Source organism: Melopsittacus undulatus, chromosome 13 (assembly GCF_012275295.1).
Source record: "Melopsittacus undulatus isolate bMelUnd1 chromosome 13, bMelUnd1.mat.Z, whole genome shotgun sequence".
Taxonomy (NCBI): Eukaryota; Metazoa; Chordata; class Aves; order Psittaciformes; family Psittaculidae; genus Melopsittacus; species Melopsittacus undulatus.
In genome coordinates, this window is record NC_047539.1 from 1869004 (window position 1) to 1892302 (window position 23299).

The 23299-nt window shown below is 39.0% G+C and overlaps 1 protein-coding gene across 2 annotated transcripts in view; it reads right to left on the reverse strand.

The window, feature by feature from the left end:
- Positions 1-1316: 1316 nt before the first annotated feature.
- USP32 (ubiquitin specific peptidase 32) overlaps positions 1317-23299 on the reverse strand; it is a 72310-nt gene continuing 50327 nt past the window's right edge. The window contains exons 15-34 of one of the 2 annotated variants that reach the window (XM_034068860.1): positions 22400-22540; positions 19872-20031; positions 16772-16926; positions 15988-16069; positions 14814-14888; positions 14069-14207; positions 13683-13788; positions 13187-13360; positions 12500-12674; positions 11704-11855; positions 10857-10968; positions 9948-10159; positions 8351-8535; positions 7860-7946; positions 7205-7325; positions 6345-6536; positions 5463-5754; positions 4665-5098; positions 4240-4332; positions 1317-3718 (exon numbers count right to left, since the gene is read on the reverse strand). In XM_034068860.1, coding sequence (XP_033924751.1) covers positions 3545-3718; positions 4240-4332; positions 4665-5098; positions 5463-5754; positions 6345-6536; positions 7205-7325; positions 7860-7946; positions 8351-8535; positions 9948-10159; positions 10857-10968; positions 11704-11855; positions 12500-12674; positions 13187-13360; positions 13683-13788; positions 14069-14207; positions 14814-14888; positions 15988-16069; positions 16772-16926; positions 19872-20031; positions 22400-22540 — 3261 coding nt within the window. In that variant the 3' untranslated portion in view covers positions 1317-3544. The remainder of the gene's footprint in view (positions 3719-4239; positions 4333-4664; positions 5099-5462; positions 5755-6344; positions 6537-7204; positions 7326-7859; positions 7947-8350; positions 8536-9947; positions 10160-10856; positions 10969-11703; positions 11856-12499; positions 12675-13186; positions 13361-13682; positions 13789-14068; positions 14208-14813; positions 14889-15987; positions 16070-16771; positions 16927-19871; positions 20032-22399; positions 22541-23299) is intronic. The other variant, XM_034068859.1, reaches the window with a different exon arrangement.

Below are 23299 nucleotides of genomic sequence, written 5' to 3' on the forward strand. Positions count from 1 at the left end.
GCCCAAGTCATTCCATGATTTTACACTTAGGAGGTTACAAACCACGACTGAAGGAAGCGACGACCGCCTGTGCCACAGTGTGGGGCTCTTCCTTCAGCTACAGGGAGGAATTTCCTTTGCTACGCAGCAGTTTCATTCCCCACCTGTGCAAACTGCAATCTGGAGAGGAGCAGGCATCTGCACTGAGGACACACACATTATTTCTTGGCCTGTTCTTTTGAAGAGTGTCTATTTTAACTTACAATTTTCCTTGTGTGTCTGTGTCTTGTATGAATCACATATCGAGAGAAGGGTTTTTATCTCACATCCTGCTTGACCCAAAATGCCTACTGATCGGTTACACAAGCACTATTAAATGCTTACATGCAGAATTGCTAAGCGTCACTTAATTCACATTCATTTGCATGTAAAGAATTTTAACTGCAGACACTGTTCCCCCTGGTGAGGCAAATCCCTCTGTGCCACCACAGGCAGAATGAGTGCACTGAAACATGGGTTCAGGTTTCTGGTCACACAGGGGAGCAGGCAGGCAGTGCTGCACTGACCCAGCTCCAGCTGAGAGCAGAAGTTCAGCACATGCCATTAAAAGGTTCTCATTGAACCCTCCAATGATGGAAGCTGATTTTCTCATCATCCCATTCCTGGAACATTCTAAAGACAAGGTTTTTTTGTATCTAATTCCTGTTCAACTCAAAAGGAGCCTTATTTACCACAGCATGAGAACCTGGAATGAAATTATTACAGCTCAAATTTTAATTGTCCAAGTACACATCCAAAAATTAGGGAATTGAATATAGATAGAGGCATTTAATTTCCTAATACCACCCCCCAATAACCTGCAGAAGGATTTTCAAGGGTAGGTAAGAAGGAATTCCATGCACAGCCAGTGTGCTTCTAAGCCATCACTGATCTCACTTCAGCTCTATGAGAATTACACCATGGATAAGAAAATGTGAGAACCACTAACTTAATGTGCTTTAGTGCACTAGTTCTTCAGGCTTACTTGTAAGAAGGAAGGTCTCATTCTCTCTCATGTATATAGGCATGTATTTTAAGTGATTAAATGGATCAATTCTTTAAAATAAGAACAGAATGTTCTCCAAAGGAAACTAAAATAACTTAAGCCCAAAACTTAAGAGGAGCTGAACTATCTGGGTATCTCAGAACTAAGTGCTGTGCTGGACAAACTGCAAAGAACTGCTCTACGCTTACTCACACGTTTCAGTTTTTCTGATTGACAAATACATTTAAGCTTAATGAACAGTACAGCGACTTCAAAGCAGGCAAACAGCTCTTAAAAACCATCTGACAAGAAGTGACACTTCATCTGCATCCACAGTATTTAATTTGCTTGAATAATATAGTTACAGATAAACAGGTTCACTCCATATACAATTACCGATACCTTTTTTTAATACAGTTCATATTCCAGTACATCAACACTATTTTATTTACAAGGTATTTATGTACATTAACATCTTTCTAAAGTCAGTGCATTGTCAATAAGTTTTATACAATAATTTACAAAGTGAATGTAGTTAATAGTTAACTTAATAAATTTACTACTAATTCATGAATTAATTTAATTTAAAAAAATTAATTACAACCAATGTAACAAACACAGAAGATCAAATAACATTAGTAGATTGTGCTACCTGCTTAAATTAAACATCTCAAAGTAAATCAGCTGAAAATCTTTCACTTTTCATGGAGTTTGCAGAGGGAGGAGTAGACAAACGGGTACTGAAAAAGCTTCTAACCTAGAAATTCACAAGTCATGTTTGCTTGTCTTCAGTCTCAATGCTTAGACCACTTTAAAGATAAAAGACCATAGAGGATAGGGAGCAACACTTTACAAGAAAGACAATACTTATTTTGGAACTGATTTGCTTCCCTTTAAAGAGGCACAACCTCCAAGGAAGACAGGGAGGTATTTGCCCAACTAAAGACAGCAAGACCAGTTGGTATCATTTCTTAACTGGATAAATCTCAGCTCCTTCTGGAAATGATAAACTTACTGGTAGGTCTGGCATTCCTGTAAAACACACTAAAATGAATCCAAACATTTATTTCAGATCAACCGGATGAGTATCGATGCTGTTAATGAAGATACAAAACCTAACGAATTTGGTAGATGATATATGACAGAATTAGTAAGCTGCTTAGACTCAGCTGAAGAACAGAAGGCCAAAAGAGTGAAACGTTTATCTTCATTCAGATATGCAAACGATTTAACACTGAAAACGTTTAAAGAAATGCCTACTCAAAAAATAACCATCCTTCTTCCAGTCTCTGCTAAGACTCAGTCATGCTTTCCTGCATGCAATAAGCCCGTTGACTTAAAAGAGCATGTTGCAAGGGCATGGAAAGCAATTCTGGTTTCACTGCAAGTATATGCATAACCTGTTGCAAAAAAAACCAACCAAAATTTGAAAAGGCAACCAAATTTTGACAAAAAAAAACTCCATTAAATCATGAAACCAAGAAAGAAAGTCCATCCATGAATGCTACGACAGCTACCTGACAGCCACAGCTTCTTCTCTGTTTGAAATACACAGTGGATAATTCACAGCCATTCACTCCAGAGCCCTTACAACAACAAAAACAAACTCTGTTTTTGAATTTAATTATACGAATCTTTAAAAGTGCAAATTTAAAAGCAACACCAGTCATGAAACATAAGCTCAAGCATCTCTTTCCTTCCAAAAGCTGGGAACGTTCTGTGCAATGTGCACATTTTAAGACGCCACGCGTGCAACCGCAACTACTCTCTCCAACCTGAAGTTTCTTCTCGAGGCATCTCAAGAGTCTGAGATGGCACTCTCCAGGCAGAAAAGCCATTCCTGAAACATGTTGATCCGCACAGCCAACATGTGGAGAAAAGACAATTATAATAAACCATTCAAGTGTAGAAATTAATCTCTTCTCAAATTATCATTTGGTTGTGCTCCCAACATACAGAAAGAAAGCAACTGACACACATCAGTGGTGGCAAAACTGGAAACTTCTCTTACTCTTGATGATAATCCTTCATGTTTGTGCACTTTTCACTCTCTTGCTTTCCCTGTTTTGCCAATAAAATGCAATAAAACTGCAGGAAAAAGGAGGTAGCAATATCATGTTGTCCAAAGACAACACTACAATTTTTTTCCCCCATTATCTTAAACCTAAAGAGACCCTTGGGGGCTTGTTAGAACAGTTGGTAAACTCTACACTACTTTGTTTAGCTCTTGTTTGGACTGTTTAATTTAGCTCTTATTTGGTCCTAGTTGGCTTTTCTCAAACCATTTTACTTAAAGGCCAATGGCAGTCTCAGCCTGATGTCTAACATCAGAAATGTTTAGAGCATGTAGTGAGATAACAGAACAAAACAATACTATCTTTATATTAACTGCTATTTAATTGGGGTTTTCTTCTTGTGCTTTCAGGTCACAGGGTACAACAACTACACTTACGTTATCTGGTTCAACAACATTTTCACCAAATGTAAGTTTCAGGATGTTATCCCTCACGTTCTCTGAACAGTCCATGGAAGATCACCTGCTTACTGTAAAACACAGTACTTCTTATAATCGGACTCAAAATCTTCGTCCATGCTGCTCGTGTCTGCCATCTTTTTGCCGTCTATCTTTGGCAGAAATTGTGCATAGTCTACCCCCTGCTGCTCATAGAAAAGAATGTAGGCAGAGTCCGTGTCGATTTCATCGGGATGCAATTCCTGAGAAAGAGAAAGGCATGCTCTGAAACATGCAGGGGGACTGTTGCTTTACTGTCACTGAACTTAAAATACACCCAACTGCCCTGGAAACCATATTTTTAACTGTCTATTTACAACAAGAGGAAATCCATTTTCCTTCTCCCTTATTACAGTTATCAGGCTCCATTATTTACTTGAAAAGTGTGACAAATGTTATAGTGAGAACTGGAATTGCTTAGAAATATCGGAACTTAATTATTCAGTAATTGAATACAAAACTGCCAGCATCATGAAGAAGTATTCTTGGCCTTCCATTTTTAGTAAGCTTTCCATCAGTGTATAAAATAAGCATCTTTCCTTAACCATAGCAGCAGCTGATGAACAGATGTTAACTTGGAGAAAATACATCTCGTGTACAGTTTCAGTTAATTTCCATATTAATCTGATGTGACTTTTGAGACGCTCCTGATTGCAAAGAGCAGTTCACACCAAATGTTAATTTCTCTGGCTCTAGGTAACCAAGACAAAAAGAAATGATTTACCTTACAGCTACTGTCATTGTAGCAGTACCACTTGTTGTTCGGGTTTTTGGCATACGTGACATAATGACCCCCTCCCATAATTCCTGAATGGCACTGAGGAAGATGAAAAAGAAAAGAAATTCTTTTCTTAACCCCCACAAGTCACAGAATAAATGATTCATGATCTTTGAGTGACAATAGTTCATGACAATCTGTACGTCTAGAGCTGACTAACTCTGTACACCCAAGCAGGAAAACCACCGTGCAGAGACACACTTTCAGCTGTACTCAATTTTATGACAAATTAAGTTTTGCTGACAATGGCTCTGCTTTGGTCTCCTCTCCAATATATCCCTGCTTTCTGTGATGAAAACAATGGAGTAAATGACTTATTCAAACCAATGCCACACAAAGACAGTTTACCTGAGTAAAAGAAGTCAACTTACCGAAATTGCATATAGATTGTAAATTGGGTTAACACATACTTCTTCTCTTTGGTCATCTGTAATATCATCCTCACTGTGGTTATCAATTTGACCGTTGATGCTGCCATTACTATATGCATTCTGCTCACAGATGTATCCGTTGGCTAGAGTCATCTCATTTTCCTGAGCAGTATATAGTTCACTCTGGCTACCACCTAAGATACGCCCTCTAGTAAGAGCATCACCTTGATCAGAAGTAAATCTCTGTTCCTGGTCAGTACCGTTCTCTTTACTTGCATCCAGATTTTCTTTGCTACTCGACAGTTTGTTTTTACCCAGTTGTGGCAGCCGCAGACGCCCTTTACCCCTTCCTAAAGTCCTTGGGCTACTATTTGGGCTACTGTTTTTACTTGAAGGACAGCTGGTTCCACTTTTCCTCCCCAAGGACGGAGATGCTAAAACAGAAAACATGCAGACTACTAAGAGAAGAGATTTTGTTGGAGTGGGTTTTTTAATAACCAAACACTGAAAAACACTGTTTCACTACAACTAATGAGTAGTATATAAAAGTAAGATTATCCTTGCACACATATACACCTATAAACTCAAACTTAACCCTTTTAAGGAGCACATTCCTCACTATTTACAAAAGCAGACAGGTCCAGTATCTATTGTGACCAGGGCAAAACCCAATAGAAATGAGTGTTTCAAAGTAAAGTACAGTGCTTTGGCCAAAGAAACATTAAAATTTTGCTCATAATATAACTCCTCCCCCCCAGGTATCAGTACTGACTGGAATTTTCCCCAGTTATTACTTACCTTTGATATTATTCAAGACAGTAGTGTTAAGGGAGGATGGACTTCTGTTCAGTACATCTGCTTCTCCCACTGTGTAAGTGATCGGCACATCTGTTTTCTTGGCCTCCCCCTGGAGAGTCCGTGGTTCTGGAAGGCTGTCAACCTGCAGAGTTAGCTGCTTCCTTTGAAAATGACTTGGATCCCTTTGTACCAAAAAGGCACTTGGGTCAAAGCTTTCTCTGGGAAACTTAACAATTTTCTGAGACTTTATCCAGCGGCCATTTACAAACTGAAATCTTTTCAGGTGAATGATCTAAGAAGAAACACATTAGAGAACATTAAAGGAGGACAATTCCATCCCAGTGAGTAATTCCACTGTTTAAAAACAGCACTTTTACAAACCATAAATTTTAGCGTGTGCAAATAAAACCCAGGAAGCATTGCTGCATGTGACAGGTTGCATTTTGGGATCCAGGGGTAAACTAAGGAACTACTATTTTCATGGGGAAATGATGAAAAAGGTTGGTTGGATTCAGTGATCAGCACTGTGGGTTTTGAGTAACCCACCAAATCTGAAAAGCAACAAATGCAGAGCTTACACAACTAGAAAGAAGATCATGTTCCTGGAAACACTGCCTAAGCGTGAATTCTATGTTAGAACAGATGACACTGAATGCAGAACACCACCATTTCCTGCAATCTATCAGCTAAAAAGATTCAGAAGGATTTGAGGTTCATTTTATTTGCCTGCATTACAGAAATGCATGATGCAAAGTCAATGCCCCTCATGAGACTGGGAATAAAAGCTAATCTTCTTATTCAGAGCAAGCGGACATATGGAGCAATTTGTGATGAATGCACTTTGGTTTGGTTGCTGCAGAGGAAAATTACACAAGATCATACCAAAATAGGGGGAAGTCTCCAAAGATCCAGTTTTTTGGTGGCCAAACAGTGGGTCTTGCATTTGGAACAGTAGTACATTTCATCCTCCCCCAGTTCTTCCTCACTGGTGAAGGCTCTAAGACAGCTGTCCAGATTGATGGGCTCTGCTTGAGCTCGTCGGCTTTGTTCAACACTTTCATGTTCTTCTACAATCTAAGGTGAGATAAAACTGTATCTGACTTGGAAACACGTACAAACTGCTCAGAGGAAGGCTCTACTCACAGTACCATGAAAATAACATCAAATAGTTATTTAAGATTAAAGGTAAAAACTAGATGCCCTGAGTTTTAGCAGATATTTTATTTCAATTAAGAAGAGGCAGACATACAAATACCACATTGTCCTTACTCTTGGGTTCTACCTACAAAATTATCCATAAAGCAAAAGTTTATGGATTCAAGCCACAAGTCTGAACATCTATTCTATATTATTTCTGCTACAGGCTTACTTTCAGATATGTTTTGCTGACTCAGAGGAAACGAGTTTACTCACATGCATAACTGGTTCATAGCACTGGTGTGCTTAGAAAATGTATCAAATTAACATACTTTGTAATACACCACGGAGGCTAGATCAAAAGCAACTCACAACAGATCGAAAATGCATTTCTGTGGTTTCTTAAAAGCTGCCCTTCCACATTATGGTCACATAAGAGGTCTAACATTAAGACATTCATTTATCCAGTATATACTGTTTGATGGTTACTGATTTCAGTTTAACAGAAAATGGACAAAGGAAGCATCAAATGAAACAAAAATGGTGAAATGGGGTGGGCTTCAGAGCTATGAACGAACAGCAAAGGGTTTACGTGGCAATTTTACCCGTTCCTGCGACGTCTGGTAGCGCAGATGGAGCGCTGTTGGATCCCAGTCTACAGCAATATAAGCATTCCCAACACAAGCTCTATCTTCTGTGCACTCAATTTTACAGCCACGACAAAATCTAAATCAAGAAGTTCAATAGTTATTGGACAGTTTATATACCACAAGTTTCACATTACTTCACACTCTAATTCTGCTCCTTATTCTATCATCAAAGTCTCAAGCCTTGCTTTCAGTGTAAAAGAGAGGCATTTCTATAAAATACTGAGTGTCAGTTTGCTATTTTACTGCAAAACTTTAACAGAGATGAGAAATGGAACCTGTGTACTTGTGTATAATGCTGGCAAAGCTTACCTGTGACTCAAAAGAACTACAGGTACTTTACAGCATGATAGCTAATGTAAAGCTGTGAGTAGATGATCAGAATACCTTCCAGCAAGCATCTGGAATTTTCATTAGTATGTTTTTATATAGGGAAAATTCCAAGCCTTATCATCCAGCTTAGTTCTTACTCTTCAGATGTGAGCTTTGGTTAAATTAGATTCCAGACTGTTGTTGTTTAGTATCACCTCTGAAATGTATCACAAATCCATTATCATAAATCACCCTTCTGCTGGAGTGATCCCCTTTCTTAAATCTAAAAAGGACAATTTACCTGTACCAAGGACACCAAGCACAAGAATTTCCATCCTTCTGAACGACCCTGAGGGTGAATGGATACTGGTACCCCATGCTATCATCACTGAAACAGAAGAGAACACAACATGAAACATGAGCACTCATTCAGACTGCCAAGCACCTTCCTTCACGGTGCTTGCTATGTTTACTTTATCAGCTCCCCAGTTATAATTTGTATTAATGAAGCTTGCCTTTATATTGCCCCAATTTGTAAGACAGAATTAATTATCAGTCACTGGATGAGAATGCATCAGCCGATTTGTGTAAAGCCACCTCTTGAGTGCAGCTACAGGTTATACCACATTTAACTGCAAATGCAGTTAAAGGATTAGAAGTTATTTATGACTGCCATTATTGTAAGAAGTCAAAACTAATAAAGATGAACCTCAATACTGTTCTACACCTTGTAAGCAAGTCCAAGCCACTGTATTATGTCATCCAAGGCAAAGACTGAGATGCCAAACTCACCAGTCTTGTGCATGATTACTGGCTTCCTGAGGCGGGAGAGGGCTGGCAAGCCTGGAAACCTGAATCCACACAGCATCATAGAGGTCTCTCTTCCGTGTATGAACTGTGCAAGGAACAATCAGCGGCATTCCAAAGAGACTGGGACGATTCTTCTGAGATGAAAGAAAATACAGTTCTGTCCGCATCTGCATAGGTGAAATAAAAGAATGACTCAGATGTAAGTATGCATGAACTCACTCACATTACCATCATTATGGGGATGCTGACCTTGTCACTTAGTTCAGGCTTTGGCAATTAAAATAAAGCATAAACTCTATTAAAAGCACTTATTTCAACCATTTTTTCCCAGTATGATTACTTCAAGTTTTGCACACTGACCTGAAAACCTTTTTCTGTTTTATGATACTATGGCAATGTTATTTAGGCATCAGAACATAAGTTTGCATTTCAACCATATTTGATATTTTTTATGATGAGTATTTCTTACTTTTCCTACCACGTGGTAATACTGTAATGCAGACACACACCTCATGATGCTAGTACCTGTCCCAAAATGACCTCTACACTAGGCATGCTAATGCCTGCCAGAGAAAGAATACCTTTATGTCTAAAAGGAGCACTTGTACAGAATTTATTCCAAGCAGACAAACTAACCTTTGTGCTACATCTCCCATAAGAAAGATTTCATGCACTGACTTAAAGACACAGGTACAGCAACAGCTACTGCCCTGCATAAGGTTTACACCCCTTCCTTTGGTAAGATTTTGACAATGACAAGCATGGATTCCTGGAATAGCTTCTACAAAAACTTTCCCTAGTTTTTAAGCTGTATATTTAGCAGCTTATAATGGCTCAGAAGTCTTACACCAATCACCTGTGAGAGTCTGCAGAATCTGAATCAAGGTAACAGTGATAACAGTGGTTAGCAGCCAGTACTTGAGCGAATAAAGCAAAGGAACCTCATACAAACAGAATAGAAAGGGAAGCTATAGGCCTCCTGGGCCATATCCACCAGGCTCTAAACATCAGACTTTCAAGTGTCGACACAGTACACACTTGATGTGTGGCTACCTGAGGTGTTCAGTCATCCAGCTTTGACATTTAGAGCTCAACTTTACAAGATGCTTTCACGAAGAGTATGCCAACAGAATGACCCAGGAATGTACTATATATCTTCACACTGTTTCCACGTAAGAAATAAAGACTTCCACATAATGGATAAGAAATGCTTTCCTAGCAGCTCCTTTAATTAGAAATTTTTCTCCTCAAAGAGTCTGTAACATTTAATCTGGGACGTAGTGAACACCCAAGTATGCATCTCAGCATTAGAGAACTGGGAAGCATGCCAGTACTCAGGGAAGAAAAATACACCAACATTAGACATTATGATTTAAATTCACAAGAGTTGTGTTTCCATAGAACTGGGTGCTCACTTACGAGGGAAATGTATTCATGCTCCTTCTTAAGAAATAAGGACTAATTCATCATATAGGCATTAAGAAAAAGCTTTTGCTGGCTTTCCTTCAAAGTGTGTTATGCCAGCAATTCATAACAAATGAATTAGCTACTAACCATTTACTAACCAATAGCTACTAACCATTTTTCTGTGGACTGCAATGATATACCCTGTACATGGACTATCAGAAAGCAAGGGCACGTGACCGTTGAGAGTCCAGTTGGCAAGGTTACGCTCAGTTCCACATGGCACTACAGTATTTGGCATTCCGTTTGGAATTAGAGTTGGTTTAGGAATGTCCCCGTTCATCATTATGTTGGGTGCTCCATTAGCTGAGGGTCCAGTTGAGACATCTGTAGATAGACAATTACATTTGCAGTTATCTACAGTGACCCAGAATTGATGGTGTGATTTTTATCCTTTCAATTCTGTTCAATGCGTTTTATGAAATATCTTCTACTCTCCTAAGACCAACATAGAATCATAGAATAGTTTGGGTTGGAAAGAACATTAAAATCATCCAGTTCCAACCCCCTGCCATAGGCAGGGACACCTCACACTAAACCATGGCACCCAAGGCTTCATCCAACCTGGCCTTGAACACTGCCAGGGATGGAGCATTCACAACCCCCCTGGGCAACCCATTCCAGTGCCTCAGCACCCTCACAGTAAAGAATTTCTTCCTTATATCCAATCTAAACTCCCCCTGTTTAAGTTTGAACCCGTTACCCCTTGTACAACTCTGCAAATCAGCACATGCAAGAGCAAAGAGTACCTGAGGTGTTTATAACCCACGGGCAAAACCACAAACAATAAAATCAGAACCAAAACTGGACACCATGATTCCAAGTTTTCACATGTTCAACCTTGGAGCCAATCCACAATAAATAAAGTATTTTATGTGTTTCTTGTGTCTTTAACTACAGTAAGTATATAGTGATCTTCAGACTGCTATCCTGGGCATGATTTGAAGGTTTCCTCCTGAATTTCTCCAGTACCTAAGCACAATGCATTTGAAATTAACAGGAAAATGAGTGTGTTTACTTTTACCTGTCTGCACAGGACTCGATGCTGACGTAGGGGATCCTGGAATTGGTATTTCAAATGCACACAAAAACCCACTCACTGATAACCGGACTTTCTGGTTGTCTTGAGGAAAGTTCTTCAGTAAGAAAAAGTTAGTCAGACATGTACATACTTCTACCTGTGACTCTGAACATGCTTTGTTATTTTGAAAACATCTATCAGTTCAGCTCTCCCCTCCCGTTTGCTTTCCTATGCCTTTCCAGAAGGAAAATAGGAAGCCAACAAGGAGACCTTTACAGATCTCTGCAACAAGACCTGAGAGAGTTATGAATGGTTCTCTAACCAGACTGAGAGCATCTAGTTTCAAGCAGTTTTAATCCTATTCAGTGACAGCAAAATAATCTGTATTACATACACACACTGCAGAGAATGAAGCCAGTCACTACTTAGGCCTCTGATGTGTTGACAGTGTTTAAACTCATCACAGCACTCTAACTTGAGATTTATTACCACAAGATGATTTTATCCTTTTTTTCCCCCTGAAAATATCATTAGTAATCAATTCAATTAAGCTTCTCCAAGCTTCTGCATTGCTATTAATTCTGTTTGCAAGTGGTTTATTTTGATTCAGCTTACTCTGATTTAAAATCTATTCAAAGCAAGTCAAATCACAGTTTAAGAACAAAATCAAAGTTCATCTGTAGATGTAACTATGCTGACTTTTCAGTCATACTTTTAGTTAAATTATTTCACAGTTCCTGTAAGCAAAGCTTAATGTCAAAAAGAATGAAGAATTATGCCACTGTACACAAATAACAAAGAAAAATACCAAAAGTATGTTAAAGCAATAACTACTTTCTTTTGTTCTTACCTTTATATTGGAGCTATGCACCTCTGCAAGTAGAATCTGTTCTGGTTTCAGCCCACAGAGTTCACTTAACTGTTTTTTCAAACCTGTATACTTTTCATCCATGTTTAATCTCAGGCCGTATCGAACAGGAGTAGTACCATCTAATTTAATTACTTTAAAGGGCAAAAGAAACACACTGGTCAGCAAACCATGAAAGTTTCAATAAGAATATTACATTACAGCAACTTACTTATTAGAAAGCACTTTTTGCCCCCACTTGAAGCTATGATTTTTTCTACCAGTTTGTATTTCCAAGGTCTGCAGACAAGTGTCACAACACCTCCTGCTGCACAGGCAGTAACAAATGGTTTCAAATTTGGTGTCACTGTTTTAACCATCTTTCCTTTTGCCTTTTCTCCAACAATACAGGGGGTTCTTCATAGTATAGCTCATGATCCAAGTATTTCTTGCTTATGCACTCCCCCCCAACCCTTCTTTTTCTCTCTAGGGAGATTTAAGACAACCTCCACAACACAGTGAACACAAGGATATTGCTCAGAATCTCCATTTTCCATGTTTCTGTATTAAGTCCTGTAGTTAAGGCTGAAAATGGGTTATCCATGCTGTTTTGAAAGGTTTTATTTTAGTTTCACTGTATTCCAATGCAAATTATTTTATTCTATTCTATTAAAATGGTTATACTATTTTTCAAGCGTAAATACTAGCACAAAATGTAAATGTTTTATAGGTGTTCCACATATAAAAATGTTTATTTTAGCAATGACAAGTTTATAGGCAGTTAAACACTACTACTCACCTGTAATTTCTAAGTGCATGTAGCTATCCATTGGCAAGGGCAAGGATAAAAAATTAAAAGGGTCAAACCTAACACTTATATGTCCACAAGTTTTACATTTTACTTGGGACTTCAGCTGCCCATGGAATAGATCAACAACAATGGATCTGTTTCTTCTCAGGTGGTTTTCCCAGGCCTAAAATGAAGCACAAAAACCCAATACAGAGTTAGAAACTAAGGACTATTCGCTTCAACTACCAGAAGCAGGATATGCTGGAAAACCTCCAAAGTTTCAGTGGCTATGGAAGTCAAAGTATTTCCATAGAAGTTCTTTGCCAATTTCTAAGAAATAGAAGTACTTGGTTTCAACATGATTAAATTAAAGTTATTTCAATTAACAAGTTATGACATAACTTAAAGTACTTCTGAAAGGATCATCAGAATCTTGAAATATTCTGATACTTCGTAATTTTGAATTGTTCAAAATGATCATGAGCTATCATCTTTATACCTTTATTTTAGTATTCAAAGCTCATTTTCAGCTCAAAGGTGAAACTGGCTCCCGAAATCACAGCTCTAACAAGTTACAAAAGGTCATACAGTCCTGACAGTATTGCACAGACAGCCTCATCAGCAACTTAGCAGCATAGTACTACAAGGGGTGGGGGGAAGCAAACAAATCCCAAGCCCAACATTTTTATCCCATACCTCTGCTGCTACTTCCCAGTCTGGTCGACCATCACTGTCTTTGAGTTCAACATACGGCTTATCATGAACTCTGTTCAAATCCTCATGAAGACCATCCAAAAGAAAAGCCAAAAGCTCCTGTGAGTCTTGCTGTTGAAAGCCATTAAATCTTGGAGCATATTTTGCTATTGTCCACTAAAAAAAAGGGAGACAGAAAGTTATTTAACATCATGTAACAAAAGTTTTTACACTAGATCAGACTATTGTAGGCAAGATGCATGCTGTCTGTGAGCACAAATTCAATTACCAAGAGTTAAAGAGAACACTTTATGATTTCGGAATAAGAAACAGTCAGCTTCTAACATGTGAAATATATGTCCAAGTTTCTTCTCTTCTCTAGAGGAGACTGAAGTCCCAGAACCATTACAATACAGGTAACGTCAATTAAAAGTGCATTACAATGTTTCTGAAGAAATTCTTGCTTTCTGCCTTTACACAGCACACATCACAGACTTACCCGCAGCTTTAATGGTGCTATATTCTTCTGAGTTCCACTCCACAGCTCCTGAACCAAATCCCCATAGCATTTGGCCATGTGTCCTTTCATTCCTATTGGATTTGTCCTAGAAATCATACAGTAATTAATATCACACTAAAATTAAAACACAGTTCAAGCATGGGGATAAGTAAGAAAGTGCAAAGGCTTCTTGCTGAACTGTTTCAAGTCTCCCAGAAACAAATGTTGTATTTTCATGTAAATAATCAAGAACCTGCTGTAGAGCTGATGGTTGGTAACACTGAACTTCAGGATTTATTCACACTGTCTGCTTCCAAAGAGCTGAAACTCATTTTAAAGAAATGCTACAACACTGAAAATGCCAATGGGCTCAAATAGAAAATTACCTGTTAAGCTCATAAAGATGTCTTCCTGAGATGAAATACCGTGTTAGAGGTTGTGTGTTACTGACACACTGGATACTGGAGTTCATGAAGCACGTGTTACCCAGGTTGCTTAATCCAGTAGCACCCTTTTCAGTAGGAACTGAGAAAAAGAAAACATAATTATAGCAATTGTGCAGATGTGAGACATTCAAAACGGTCTATCAGTGAAGTGAAGAATGTGACCTTTTCACAGTAACGAATTCAATTTAACCTGCTCCCAGTTATGAGACTACAGCCACATAGATATGACAAAGGCCCAGCCTGTTCAAAATGCCTGCTCTCAACTCCACTTGGCAGAAATTGAAGTATTCCGTTTGATCTGATCCACCATGGCCATCAGTACAATCTAGACAAACTATTTTCAGCTAAATTAATTAAGGTACTGAAGTTTCTGGGTTAACTGGTTAAAATCTTACTTTACTCCTTACCTTAAAAATAGGTAATAGACACAAAATACAGACTTTGCTACATACCATATGCTACTGTTGCATCTGAACAGCTATATATTTATCTGCCTGTACATCCAACCCTCCCATATTTCCAGCATCTCAGTTAATACAGCAGAAAGAACAAGCAAAGCAGCAGAGGCATAAAAGACCTCTTCCAGTGTTAAGAGCACATAGATTAAAAAGAACTGTTTCAACATAATATATCCTCTTGGATTTTTCTTCTCATCATAATTCAATTACTATAGTGAAACACTTACCTTTATGTCTGTCTATTTTACTGCTGTTTGCTATAAAAGACATCTCTTCCGGCCAGCTCATGTCTTTGTTTCGAACTAGAAAGAGATATGGTGTAAGGATTTGTTTAAATGGTTTGTTACTCTAGAGAGCTCACACAGCTCAAGAGGCTGAACTCACATCTTCTAATATTTAATACTTGGCTTATTTTGAGTTATTATTTTTGCTCTTTTCATTTCAGTGTTTCCAATCATTATTGGAAGTTGTTCTAACACTGCCATCATTCCAACAAAGCCACTCTTGTCTTTAGAAAGTAGCCCTGAGATTTCTTTCCTGTCAGATGATAAATTTTTCAGTACTTATTCTAATATTTAATAAGCATCCCCCATTAAACAACTTGGGCAGAAACAATGCAAGACCTAGATTTCTATATGACCTCTGGGATACAAGGACAACAGTAAAGTGCATTATGTATGTACTCTTCTGTTTCTCATCTTAAAAACTTAGCCAAAAAGGTCAAACCAGTTGAAAACTCAGCTGATCTGTGCACCCTGATACCTCTGACAATGGCTTTATGTGTTTGCGACAGACAGCACCACGTCATACCACATGGCAAGAGGATGTGACACAAGAGACTAAAACAAGAAATGCTAAGATTGCTTATGATGCCTTTGCACCATGACAAGAGCCAGTCAAGCAGCCAAGTCCAAATGTGCTAGGTTCTCTTCCGATGCACAAATGAAAGCAGCTTGTAATGAACATCTTAGAAATGAACCCAACATTGACTGACACATGCAGTTTTCTTCCCCTTTTGCTTTGTGAGAATGTGCTCCTGCAAATAACATAACCTGAGCTCTTGTAAAATTAGTGAAAGAAGAATCAGGTAATGATAAAGCTTCATATACCTCTCACTGCTTTCGTTAAATCTGGTATTTATTACACTGGTTTATTTGAAGTTTTTGTATTTCTTCCTGTATTTCTTTCAATACATACTTATATAGACAGAGATCTATTTACACATACCCTTCCTTCCCAAAACAGTTACAAGATTCAAGCATTTGGGCATTATGCCTATATATTTGTGTAGTTTGGGCAACTACAGAAATGGGTGCTACACACAATTCATTAACTATATATACACTCATATAAAACTATTAGTTTTTAGTGTGTAAACCAATTACAGGCCTTTTTTAATACCTTCTATTACTAAATGCTGCTCATCTTGGATTTTAAGATACTCCAGTCTGTGATCTTCATCATCCAGCAAAGTAAGATAGTTCTGCAGGAGAAAAAATACTTTATATAGTTACTGTTTCTACATCTAAAATTCTCTGAGGATATTTTAATCCCAAAGTAATGAAATTAAGAGTATTAACAACTTCTTCACAAAAGTGAGAACACCAGGTTCCGAATCATGTCCATTAAACACAGGAGCTCACTGATCTCCAGAAGCATTTAGTTCAATGCTTTAATTTTACATGGTATTTCTCCAGAATGGAGAGAATTACAGGCATGATTCCAAGGAATACACTCTGCTTGTTTACTGTGATTTGGTCACATACACATCTGAAAAAGATCCTGGCTAGCTGCTGGCTTTTGTGCCAAGAGAAACCTACAGCATCATCATTCGTGTCAATGAAATAATATACTTTTGTTTCCATTTAAACCAGTTTCTATGAAGCTTCAAACCTTTTAGCCAATTGTTAAATACATGACAGGATAATTAAAAGTTTACCAGGCTAAGAGGGAAAAAAGAGATGTTTTCTGGGTCATTAACACTACCGGTTGGAGTGCACAAAAACCTCCAGAGAACAAGTGGCAAGAATTTCCCAACCTGGGCAATTAAATGGAAAGAAAAGCTACATCCTTGTTTTTTTCTCCCTCTGCATGTGTATGTAATAGCTTCTAGAAAAGAGGAAGATACACAGTATCCAATAGGTGATTGAAAAGAAAAGGAAAACGGACAACAGACGGACATTACCTCACTGTTGTATAACCACAGGCGCATATCTTCTTCCTTGATTCGTAACCTCTGGGAGAGATATTCGTGTATCTCTTTAATCGTCTGCATTCGACTAAAGCAGCCGGTGTAAGCCAACACTCGCTTTAAAGGAGCATTCGGTGAAGGTACATTCCCTGGATTCACAATCATAAGAAAAGGGCAAAAGGTAACACATATACCCATAGGCCAGCTGAAATCAGATCAGAGACAACTTATACACTACCTATACTAAAAGTACTCCTAGGTACGCTGTTCTACTGCTTTTGTTTATGGATAAAAGGAGTTAGATTGAAAGCTATTTGTTATCAACCCTTCGAGACAACAAACTTACTATAACAAAGCAGAAAAATTTACTTCCCTTCATACCAAAACCTATTAAAAAACTGCTCCCCTAAGGTTCTCATAGGAAATAATAACTTAAAAGAAGTTTTAAAGGACTGAACTATTCTTTATTTCTCTTCAAAGCATTAAATTTCAAGAGAATTTCCTTTTTGAGAGAGCATTGTAAATAAAAAATGTCAAAAAAGACAATCTGCCTATTCTTGGCAGCGGCGTGACTTTGCTTCAGCTCTGCTACGGAGATGAATGCTGATCTGTGAAGATGAAATCAGCCTGGCACTTTCACAATAGGAGTATTCTTAATAACTAAATTCCTCTCCATATATTCTGTGACGATGCCTGGGATTTTCACCAGAACTGCTCAACACTCTCACGTTTGCAACACTGATTAATTCCATCACTCCTGCTCTTTTGTGTAATCCGAGCTCATCTAAAAGATTTGCACAAGGGATGAGACCAACTTCACATGCTTTATTTGTTGAGCTTCCTTAGTTTTAACTTGGGAAGTTGCACACTCCTCCCAGAGAGAAGTCTACAACATATTCATGAAAAGCTTTTATTATACAGCCAGTCTTCACTGGGCAACTGCATTACTTAAGTACCCAGAGAAGGGAGTGTTCTACTTTCACTGTCAAGAGATTAAGATAAATAGTACCACATGAAAAGATGCAATATACCATGCGCTTCGACAAGAGAGTAAAACTCTACTGTAATAAAGGCAGCAAAGCATCAGTTTTGCTTCAGTATACCAAGCAAAGTACTAATTTTTTAAAAGAAAACATAAAAAGCATTTTCTGAGATTAGGTATCAGAGGATTAGTTGTAAGATTACAGCAAGAAAGCGTATCTGAAACCCCAAAAGATTAATTACTGATTGGACAAATTAGTGCAGAGCAAAATTATTCCAAATCAAGATCAAATCTGGCACATCGAAAGATTCTCTTTATTTGAATTTTGGCATTTTAGGGTGTCCAAACAAAGCAGTTTCCATTTTATTAGGTCAAGAAGGAAAAATGAATTTGGGTAGCAGGCAGTTTCTGCAGCGGAACTCGATCGAGCAGGCAGCTGCATCCACACATTATGTTCTAGATTCTACCAAAGCAGTGAAGAATTGAGCATCTGCATGAGATTTTTAAACAAAGGCTAACACTAGCAAGGCTAAAGGATTTAATTAGTCAGGAGAGCCTATTTCTGAGCACGGGTTACTGTGGATGCATATGAATACCTGCATGTATCCAAACCCACATGCATGTGAGTGTCAGGGATGTGCATGTATGCAATTATGCAAACTGGTAACTGCCAACAAACCCTGCAACACTTTTCAGCTGAAACATGAAGCTGCACTCTAAGGACTGTTCTTACATTGTACCATCTTTTTGGTGAATATCACCACATCTATGGCACATGTATTTCACTTTCTACTGAACTGTCTTTCAAAACCTCACCCAATAGTAGGCTTCATGTTCCATTAACTCAAGTGCTTCCTAAAGATTATTAAATAAGACCTCAGAGCAGCCTTCCAGTATCTGAAGGGGGCCTACAGGGATGCTGGGGAGGGACTCTTCATTAGGGACTGTAGTGACAGGACAAGGGGTAACGGGTTAAAACTTAAACAGCAGAGGTTTAGATTGGATCAAAGGAAGAAATTCTTTCCTGTGAGGGTGCTGAGGCACTGGAATGGGTTGTCCAGGGAGGCTGTGAATGCTCCATCCCTGGCAGTGTTCAAGGCCAGGTTAGGCAGAGCCTTGGGTGCCATGGTTTAGTGTGAGGTGTCCCTGCCCATGGCAGGGGGGTTGGAAGTGGATGATCTTAGGGTCCTTTCCAACCCGAACTATTCTATGATTCTATAAGTTTGGGCACTAAATCCTGGCTGCCCAAGTAACTCAGAACTCGTTGGCTGAACAGTGCTCATCCAGCCACACCTGGAATAGTTTTGGTCCTGGCTGTATAAAAAAAGAGATGGACAGGCTGGAGAGGGTCCAAAGAGCCACAATTATGCAAGGACTGGGCAGCCTTGCTGAATGAACCGGGTTTGTTCAGCCTAGAGAAAAGAAGGCTCAGGGGAGACCTTGTCACCATGTTCCAGTATTCAAAGCATAGCTAGAAAGAAGGAGACTCCCCATTTACATGGAATCACGTGGAAAAGATGAGGGGCAATGGGTACAAGTTACACCAGGGGAGATTCCAACTGGACACAAGAGGAAAATTTTTCCCAGTGAAAACAATCAGCTTTGGAATAATCTCCCTGGGAAGTGGTGGATTCCCCAGTCTTTTAAGATTCAGCTGGACAGGATGCTGGGCCATGCTTTGCCAAGAAAGACTGGACCAGAAGATCCTTCCAACCTGATATGCTATGATTTATTATACACCACTGTACTACCAGATACACCAACCCCAATGCAGTTGCATCTATCCTATGGCTACAAAATTAACTACCACCAGGACTACCCAGACCTGCCCTTCTCCACTGTTCAGTTTATGCAGTGCTCATTTCTCACTTTCAACTCACCAATCTACTTGCAGTAACTACGCAACTGAACCCGCTTCCCTGAAAATGCTCCCTCATGCCTCTTCCTTTCAAGAGAAGATAGGAGGAAAGCCTTTAAATCTTTACCAAATGCTGATTGTGCCTTTCAGTTGATTAGCTGGTGCACAAGCACAGTGGGAGCAAGCTTCTACAGCTGTGGGTCTCGCTTGCTTAGAAACTGCGCACTTGTATTCTTGCTGCATTCTTAAGTTACCTCTAGGTAAATGCTGAGGAAACATTCTCAGGCTCATCATACCCATATTCACCCAGATGTTTGACTGCTGCGTTCGAGTGGCAGGCTGCTGTCTCAGGAAGAGCAGATAGCGAGGAAATAGCTCTAGTTCAGGCACGTTTGTTTTGCTGTTTTTGATCACCTAGTAGAGACATTTAAAGCACATTTTAGAGGCTGCTGTTCAAACGTGTAGGAGATGCCAACAGGAACAGGAAATAAGGATGAAAGCAGATGGTTCAAAATATAAACTGTTTTATTATTATGAGAAATCTTCTGATCTTCTTATGGGGTCTTAGGCAATACCCACAGGAATAGCAATTTACTCAATTCCAAGCACTTTTGGAAACTTATTAGTTGCAGATTTTCCAAAGCAAACACCTTATTTAGTGGAGCACAGACTCCTGTGCCACACCAGGGAGAGCACAGCTTTGTAATTCCTGAAATACACGTGAATCTACAATGAAGCCCATTAATTCTATTCAGTGTGTATTTCCACGTAAAAGTTTCACAGCTGTTGAAGAAACACACATGCTGAAGGCATTTGTTCTGAAGTTTATCAACAGCATTGAATTAAAACCTTCATATTGTAACAACAGACTGAAACTTCTGCTCCATTTTTATACATTGACAGAAAAAGCTTTTCAGTCACCATTTCTGTGATGACTCTGCTGTCTACATCCAAATGCAGACATCCATAAACAGCAGAAATGTTCCCTATTTTTGCTTTAATTCTGCTCCACATGAAGCAGAAGAAAACAGCTTAAGTTGTGAGAAGCACTCTAATGCACTGAAGTGCATTAAGCTTCAGTTCCAATAAGGATGACATTTTCTGGAAAGAAGCAACATAATAGTCCCTACTGTGGGGTGGGAGACAGGGACTGTGAGTGCCTGTTTATGTGGTTGCAAGTAACTAAATGTCAAGCTATTCCTTAATTATGGACTGAAAAGCTCCAGTTTATACATACATTACTTATAATCTTTTACAGACAGGATACCCAAACTCAAATCCTCTCATTCTGAACAGAATTCTCTTTCTCAAATGACCCCATCACAAAAAACACATCTGTTCATGTATAAAGAGATATGGCCTTTTCTGGATCAGGAAAGGTGTTCGTTTCCATGGAGAAGATGTGGGAGGAGGGTAACAGAAGCCAGTGATTTTTCACTGTAAAATAATTGCCAGTATTACAGCTAACAGACCAAATCATCAGAAGTCACACAGCTAATTCCCTCCCATTTGTGACACTGAATATTTGTGACACCAACCACTTAATCTCTATTGTTACCAAAAAATCCCTTAATTTCCCTTTTTTTTGTGTAGCTCCTGTAAAAGGCTACCTGACACAGAATAAACCAACCACTACATAGAATAAATATCTTCAACAGAAACTGAAGGAAGTTCCCAGTGTTTTTAGGTGAACAGACCAAATTAACTTCCATTTCTCCTGCCTCTAAAATCAGCCTGTCTTTGATAAATTCAATATTAATAATTCAAGGCATGCCAGCTTTAGCTCCAAATGATTATGACCTGTTAATCGTTTTGCAATGTTACACATAGAGAAACAGAGAGACAGCTCAGTAAATTGTGAGTAAATGGTATGATTCAACATTGGCTATTGCTGTGTAATTACTGCTTCTCCATCAGAAATCTCGTTGCTCTTTTAAGTGCACCCAAAAACCCCAGAAACTCATTGGGATAACACACTGATTATGAGCCCACTTGGTCAATTCCACTCAATATACGGCCCTTTCACATCTGAACATTATATTCTGCAATACGTTCTGCACTGTGCCTAAAATTAATTGTTAATTAAAGATATTACAGCTTGAATATAGGAAATGCCAGTGTCAGTCACAAAAAGCAGTTTCAGTTCCAGTTTTTTTTCTTAACTAAACGTTCCTGCAAATAATTGTTGCTTCTGAGCAACAATTCTGACAAAGAAGAATTATTGCCTGATTTTGTTCACTGAGTTCACCTATGGCTTTCTGCTTTTTAGATCTTCACCACCTTCCGCATTGTGCTTTCTATGACACTGCACCCAAAGGACAGCAACTGTTCCCTTCCTCCCCACTTCATGAAATTCAAGAGAAGAAATGCATTTTCAATGCTGCAGGTGCCCCACTTGTAATTCCAGTGGTTTTGCAGACCTTAAATTTATAAAAATGAGTGCTTTGAAGCCAAGTCTTTTAATCTGATCTCAAGCTTACTTTTGCCTGCTTTAGTAATCATGATCAGTTGAGCACCACTTCTGCCCTGCTGCAGTATCTCCTGGGGATTGTGGTACAAACCTTGTGGTACATATCCACAACTTTCTATCCATCTCCATTTCTGCGACTGCTTTTCCCCAGCCTGCTCTTCAGGGCTTTTCATTTACACTATCCATTTTGGATGATGTGAGAGATGACCATAAAGGATTGCCTTGTGCAACTGGCAGAGCTCAGACACATTAGGCTGTTTACATTATCTTGGTGGTTATGGCAAGTAAACTGTGTCTATAATCACAACTTACCGGCCTGGGCAAGGACAGATTTGCTCCATACCAATGGTAAAGTGCTCTCCAAACTGGTTCTGGTACCATTACATAGTCCTTTCCTTCAATCAATTGCGGAGATCGTTTTAGTCTTCCACCCTCCATTGTTAATGATGCAGCCTTGAAACAAAAAGGGATGTTGTCAAATCTTAAGTGGAAAAACCAGTACACAACTACAACGATTTTAGTTCACAAACACACAGCACTTTGTAATTATTAAAACAACTTTTAAGTAGTAATTAGCAACTGCTCTTCACACTGAAAGCTGGCATAGAAATGCAACAATAATGAACCCTCAGGTTTCACTATTTACTTTCTCTAAAAAGCTGTCCAGTATAAAACCCATAATAAGTTTCTCTCTTGTGTCACACTGACAACTGCACACAGAAATGCAATCCTGCTCATCACTGATGGTGCTGGTCTGTGTTTTACATTCTGCTTCCATGAATACTGGAACAACTGTCAGTTTTGCTTTATTATTTTGTTACCTATATTCTGAGCTTATGCAACACCAATAAACTCATAGAATCATAGAATGGTTTGCGTTGGAAAGTGCCTTAAGATCATCCAGTTCCAAACCCTCTGCCATGGGCAGGGACACCTCACACTAAACCATGGCACCCAAGGCTCTGTCCAACCTGGCTCTGAACACTGCCAGGGATGGAGCATTCACAACCTCCCTGGGCAACCCATTCCAATGCCTCACCACACTCACAGTAAAGAATTTCTTCCTTAGATTCAATCTAAACCTCTCTAAGTTTCAACCCGTTACCCCTTGTCCTATCACTACAGTCCCTAATGAACAGTCCCTCCCCAGCATCCCTGTAGGCCTCCTTCAGATACTGGAAGGCTGCTATGAGGTCTCCACGCAGCTTCTCT